We start from the raw sequence: 6,949 nt of genomic DNA, 5'->3' as shown, positions 1-6,949 counted from the left end.
ACACACACACACACACACACACACACGCGCACACACACACACACACACACACACACACTCACACTCACACTCGTCTGTAAATACAGTTGTTTTACCTCCTCCCCCAATAGGGATCATCCAATTACTTTTTCATGTTGTTAAACGCCTAACGTCATGACTTCTCTTCCAGTACGCTTGTTCATCCAGAATCAGTGTTCAGCGATGAAGATGCCGGTTCTGCTAGAATCTTACCCAGCCAGCACTGCATGTGATTAATTGCTATCGGCTAACCAAAGCATGTACGAGAGCATTGCACAACCTCCGTGTCATTGTTCTTTTATGAGCTCTTATACGTGCCCATCTTCTCTCAACCAGCGTTTGATGGTTTCTTAAATGGATTCTCATTTAATCGCCATTGTGAATAATTAGTAGGCGCAGTCTGATGACCTTTGTGTTTTCTGTGCTGATTTTGGAGGGGAAAAATAACAGGTACAGTTTGTCAAACAAGGCTTAGAGTACTTTTATTGGTAGCTGAAAATATTATAAATTAGACAAAATCTTGTCTAATAATAGTTATAATGTGTAGAGATTTGTGAATGATGGGTATTTGAAGGGGTCATGACGTGCCTTTTTTATTATTTTAATATGCTCTTTGAGATTTACTTATAACGTTAGTATTTTTACCCTTATTTTTTTTTAGTATTAGTTAGTATTTTTTTAAACCGTTATTCATATATTTTTTTTATTCATGTTATTTTGTTTTTACCAAACACCACACAATGTAAATATGAATTAAACAGAAACAATTTTAGATGCAAAAGTTCTAAATCTTACCAATATATAACAATCCTAGACATATTGTACACCACAAACACACATACTCTTTTGCGTGTTGTGCATTCTGAAATGCATCAGAGCACAGCTCATAACTCTGCCACAAGGGCAGTCACATTAGCGCAGTTTTGGTGAAATATCGCAGGAAAAAAGGTCTATTATCTACTACTGTATTGTCAGAGGTGTAGTGATTAAGAAGCAGAACTCAAACAAAAGTCATTTTCAAACCAGGCTGCTTCCTTTTGGTCAGCAAAGCGAATTCAGCTGCAGGAGAAATCTTTCACGAAATTCCTGATCTTGTGGATTCTTATTGAAATGACTAGATTTCACCTTTGTAAATTTGCCAGATAACTGTAAATGCGACCGCACCTTTAGTGTAAACTGATCTAGAGCTGGACAGTTATGTCAGAAATCATAGTTTTTCAGTATTCCCCTTGATATTTTTATCATTGCAGTGTTAGAGTAGAGTATGTAGTTGTTCATAGTGATGCTCACTTTACAGTGTAATTCGTCCTGAGTGTGTTTGTTCAGCCTCTGAGGACCATTGACAGGAAACAGACACGTCACGCTCGTGATCACGTCAAACACACTGCACTGTAGGACCCACTACAGGAAATGACACGCTTGTCAGTGTGTGACTGGAATGTCGCTGTGGTTGTTTTTAGAATTATGGCTGTAAAAATAGAAGCTGATTATTTACCAGAGCAGACTGCCAAGAAAAACACACAGCTTCTTGATTTCCCTTTTTCTCCCTTCATTGTTTCTGCCTCCAACTGTTCAGAGGACAGGGAGGACACATTCCACAGGACAGACAGAGGTCAGAGGTCACATGTAAAGAGACTTCTCTGCCCTGCTAATGAGATCTCTTACAAACCTAATGATATATGGTGATTAGAGAACAAAATAATTCACTTGTTTTGTTAATACCACTATAATATGTGCTTCTTTGCACAAGTTATTTTAATTCTACAGTTACTTCCATCATCATAATGTCACATTTTCCAGAATGTGATCACATCTATCTATCAAAGAATAACTGTTGCAAGTAACACCGTTGCAATTTAGCTTAAATTAAGAAATGACTAATTTGGGATCAAATGTTGATTTATAATTATTTGAACATGTATATTTTTTATAATTGTTATTTATTTATTTTTAGCTTTATCAACAAATGCTAAATAGGGTTGAATGGTTCAGCTTGGCTATTGCTGTCAACACTACAATTCATGTAGAAATAATGAAAACTGACTTCCTGCTATACTGTAGAAAAAGGACCAAATGAGGCAGACATTTGATGCAGTTAAAACCAGTTAATAAATGTTCATTTCTACAGTACAAATCTAATAGTTTCCACTCCCAACAACATGAGATTTATGCATTTTATTGCATTTTTATAGAGATTGACTTTTAAATCATTTTTTAAGATAAAAAATAAAAAACATGTGGTGTAATTCTAGAGTCTCTGTATGGAGGTGTTTTCTAGAGTGGCGTTCCCACATAGATGTGTTTGTGATCCCTGAAAACGGCCCGCTCCTGAAGAGGCGCACTGCAGAACAAAGGCGTTCTCGGACAGCTTTGTAATGAGATAGATTGATCTGTCAGACTGTATTGTTGGGTGTTTCTGGCCCGTGGTTGATGGAGCTGATGGGTCTCTCTACCTTTCGCAGCTCTTCCCGACTCGCTTTCAGACGGCCGCTCGTCACTTTCACTCTTGATGTGACACTGTGGGTGTTTTGCACAAATAGGGTGCAGATCGTTTCTTATTATCATTTAAAAGCAATAAAGGCACTTTAGAGTAAAAACTGTTACATACTGAATGCCAGACACACTATTATCAAACATAAATAATTGTAAACATTTTAAACGTTTACTTAATTACCAAAGAATGTGATATTAAAAACTGAATATTAGCAACGTTAGTGTAAAGGTAATTAAAATAATCATGAGAAATAATGAGAATTCTGCGTTTTTAGAATTAAAAACCAAACTAATCAGCCCCTATGGAATAATAGCTTCATTAAAAATAGATGGACAGTCATGTTACTTGCAAACCTGCTACCCATTTTTATTTTATTTTATTTTATTTAAAAGGTTTATTACAATAAAATAACAATCATACAAATTAGCATTTTAAGAATTTTAAGATTAGCATTTTAAGAATTTAAAAAATATATTAGAAAAATTAAAATTGGTCATATATTCACTTATATATTCGCCTTTCACTGATACTGATGGATAAAGAAAAATTCCCATCGTAACCCATATGTTTTATGTACTATAGTATTTATATTTTTACTTTATTTTTAATAGTTTCAAGCTCTGTTTTGTAATATATTTGACAAAGTGCTTACATTTTTCCTTCAGTTGGTGTTGTTTCCTCATTTTCACCTTTTATTTATATAGCGCTTTTAACAATCCAGATTGTGTCAAAGCAACTGTACAGCATTAATTAGGAAAATACTGTGTCAATAATGCAAAATGATAATAGTAAACACTCAATTTTCAGTTAAAGGCAGTTCATCATTGAATTCAGTGATGTCATCATCCAGCTCAGTTCAGTTTAAATAGTATCAGTGCAATAAAGTCGACGATATCGCTGGAAATTAAGTGTCCATAGAGCCGAGTATCATCAGCATAACAGTGAAAGCTAACACTATGTTTCCTGATGATATCTTCCAGGGGTATCATGTAAACCGTGAAAAGTAACGGCCTTAGTACTGAACCTCTTCATTCACTACTACGAATTGATGGAGGTCAATTAAGTACGATTTGAACCATGCTAATGCACTTCCATATACAGTAGCCAGTACAAACGACACAGGGGATTTATCATTAATACTTGTTTCTCTGGACAATGTTATATGAAGCACCATTACTTCAAATGAGTTATACTTGAAGCCCGCCCTCTAAGAAATACTGAAAATATTGTTATAAATTGTAGCAACGTCTCCCTCTTTACCTTTTGAACGCGGCTCATGTTTATAGCAGTAATCTTGGGGGGTAGACTCATTTGTAGTAGTAGCCTAATTCAGAGTAATAATTCATGGCTCAAAACTTAAGCACCTTCTCAAAACAGTTCTGAAGCATGCTTTTTGTTTATGTTTGCTGACAGACACCAGTGTTTCTCACAGGCTTGCAAATGCAAATTCACTCTCTGCCCAGTAACGGCTGTAATCAAATAAGCTCTACTTTATCAGGCATTACAGGAAAGACGAAATGAAAATGACAGAAGCTTTTCTGAAGACGGTCGGTTCTTTTCACAGATTTATTCATATAAAAACACCCGCGCTGCATTTTAATTTTGAAACGTGCAGTGCTCAGTTTATTCAAGGAAGTATAAGCCTTTTGGAAAATCTATTTGTGGCAGTCCGTCTGTTGTGACGAGCCGCCACAAATAGCTTAATGTATGGGAAACACTGGGCACTTCTATAAGTCAAATGGCCAAGTAATAACAAAAATAAAAGTGTTCACACATATTATGCAGCCTCGCAGATGCGCCTGCCTATAAATCGGCCTAATTTGCAGCACAATCAGCCGATGCCGATTAATTTTAAAATGCCAAAAATCAGCCGATTAATCGGCCGGCCGATCAATCCGTCGACTTCTACTCTATAGTGTGATTTCTAGGTGAAAGAGTCACTATGTGCTGATGTACATTTGAATGTGTACGGTGTATATTTTGGTCTCCCGTCCTGTTCCAGTCTCGTGTCTCAGTTTGATGTGTGACGACATGCTACAGGGCTGGATGCGCTCGTTCATTCATGCGGCACTCATTCGCAAAAAACGGCCTCCTGTTGTTTTGACTAAACTGAGAGAATGGATGAGGAGCCCTGAGGAGAGCGTCTGTGTGTAGAGAGACACTGGGGAGGAACGGGGAGTCGTGTTTAGGGTCCATCCAGCATCTACCCTTCAGGCTGTTTTTGACTGTAGATTTGACTGCAGATTATTCCAGCCATTTAGACAGGAAACGACTCTGATTGACATGGAAAGTATTTTTGTATGCGATGTTTACAGCTGGGTGAATGTGAAAACATATATATCCAGGAGAGAAGTGTGGTATATGTGCTCATGAATGTTTGATTCACTTACTGCTGAGTGCTTCTCTTGAATATATTTCTGAATCAATGCCACGAGCCTTGCAAACTTTGGCAAAGCTACACGGTTTTCCTTAAAGGTGCTCATTGTAGGGTTGGGTATCGTTTTTTTTTTTTTTTCGATACCGGTACCAAATCGATACTTTTAAAACGGTTCCGGTGCCTGAAATGATACTTATTAAAAAAAAAAATTTTAAAAAAAATGATGAATTGGCCATTAGAATAGAAATAGAATAGAGAGTGCAAATGTTAGAGGGTCAAGTTTTTTAATTAAAAAAAACAAGCAGATAAAATTAGAAGTAGCATTAGAATAGAGAGTGCTAGAGTTAGAGGGTCAAATGAATATGAAAGAGATGTGTTTTCAGACGTTTTTTGAAAATATTAAGGACTCGGCTGCTTGGATTGAGCTGGGCACAGGTTTAGAAATGTGAATACAAGGGAGGTTTAGCTTTAGGCATTTTAATTTAAGCATGTTTAGCTTAGTTAACGGAAGGCTACCTGCTGCCATCAGAGCAAGTGTAATTACTGCATTCACGAGCTCCTCGGATGCTCTCATTTCCAGAGTTGTGCTTTTAAGTCGGAATGTGAAAACAACATGGACACTCGCGTTACTACAAAGATGTGTTGGATTTGTATTATTAGAGCTTTCCGACTTGAGTTCACGTGCATTTTCTCAGTCGGGAAATTATTTTTCACGTGCAGTGCCGCGATGATGTTTCTGACGTCCGTTTCGGAGAACCAGAGGACAAATATTTCAATAGATCGCTCAGGCATGGCACCAAAATGAGGCACCGAAATCTGCGTTTGGATTCGGTTCTAGTACATACCGGTTACATAGGTACCGGTGCCATATTGGTACCGGATTTCGGTACCCAACCCTAGCTCATTGTAGCAACCTGATGCCTTCTAGATTCAACTTTATAACAAAGCTCTTGCCATTTTGCAGTGTGGACAGTAACAAACTATTTTTACAATTGTGTTTAAGTACATTAATATTACACTTTTTATTCCACTATATTTCACTATAAAACATATCATTCTTTTGTATCGCGAACAGAAGAACTCAAGACCTGTTCTGCTCCGAGACAAAATAGTAATTGTCTGATTCATGAACAAGGTGATTTTTACAATGAACCTGTTGAATCAGTTCTGAATCACACTGAACATTTCTTTGTGAATTGGACGTGAGTTACTGATTCAGTGATCCAGTCAGAGCCTTTCTCCATTTAACAGTTCACTGAGTTGTTCATGTCTGACTCAAAATAGCCAAGAACCAGTAAAACCAAGAAAAAGTAAGTTGCCAAAGGTCAAGTTCTATTTATTGCTTAAAAATCATATTGTATCATAGTAAGTTTTTGGTACTGGCTGAGATTAAACAGAGAGTCTTGGTCAAATATTAAAATGTCACAGTTCAAAGTCAGAATATGCAGGTAACCAAACATTAAAGCAAAAGGATAAATATGTTTTCTCTAATGCTGTTTGCTTCTATTTTTACCCACAGCTCTTTCGTGAGGTGAGGATTATGAAGGTCTTAAATCATCCTAATATAGGTAAGACATCATGCTCAAATTCATCTTAAAATACCATATTTTGCACTTTTATTTGTATTTATTTGCTCTTATGTTTTCTTCCACCCAAATCAATTATTTCAATCATAATTTGACCCATACAATGAATTGAGCTGTTTTTGGTACCTTTGAAATGGTGTAAATGACATATTCCTATGTGAAATGCTGAATTTGAGCGTGAAATAGTTTAAATGTCTTCTTTTCCTTGCTTACGACTAATTGGGGGAAGTTTAAAAAAAAAAAATTTAAGAAGAAAATAATTTAAAGAAATTAAATGAATGCATTAAAAAAATACAGTATCAAATCCAATTTAAGTTGTTTAAGAATTGTAAAAATTTAAACATCTTAATTTAAATATTGTAGTTTTAATTAAAAAATTGTAAAAAATGACCTTTGTATTAAATCAAAACCCAGAATCTTGAATGCTGGCAACTCAAAGATTCACAGCCCTACTTATTTAGTGTCATTTAATTA

General features: G+C 36.0%; 1 protein-coding gene across 5 annotated transcripts in view; it reads left to right on the top strand.

The window, feature by feature from the left end:
* Positions 1 to 6,949, top strand: part of LOC107698240 (serine/threonine-protein kinase MARK1-like) — a 66,425-nt gene that overhangs the window by 37,821 nt on the left and 21,655 nt on the right. For all 5 annotated transcript variants that reach the window (XM_016499214.1, XM_016499212.1, XM_016499215.1 and 2 more), the window contains exon 4: positions 6,409 to 6,457. In XM_016499214.1, the coding sequence (XP_016354700.1) occupies positions 6,409 to 6,457 (49 nt within the window). The remainder of the gene's footprint in view (positions 1 to 6,408; positions 6,458 to 6,949) is intronic.

The sequence above is a fragment of the Sinocyclocheilus anshuiensis genome, unplaced genomic scaffold, assembly GCF_001515605.1.
Source record: "Sinocyclocheilus anshuiensis isolate Anshui unplaced genomic scaffold, SAMN03320099.WGS_v1.1 scaffold4327, whole genome shotgun sequence".
Classification (NCBI taxonomy): Eukaryota; Metazoa; Chordata; class Actinopteri; order Cypriniformes; family Cyprinidae; genus Sinocyclocheilus; species Sinocyclocheilus anshuiensis.
Note: the sequence above shows the minus strand (reverse complement) of the source record. Positions and strands in the feature narration are given on the sequence as shown.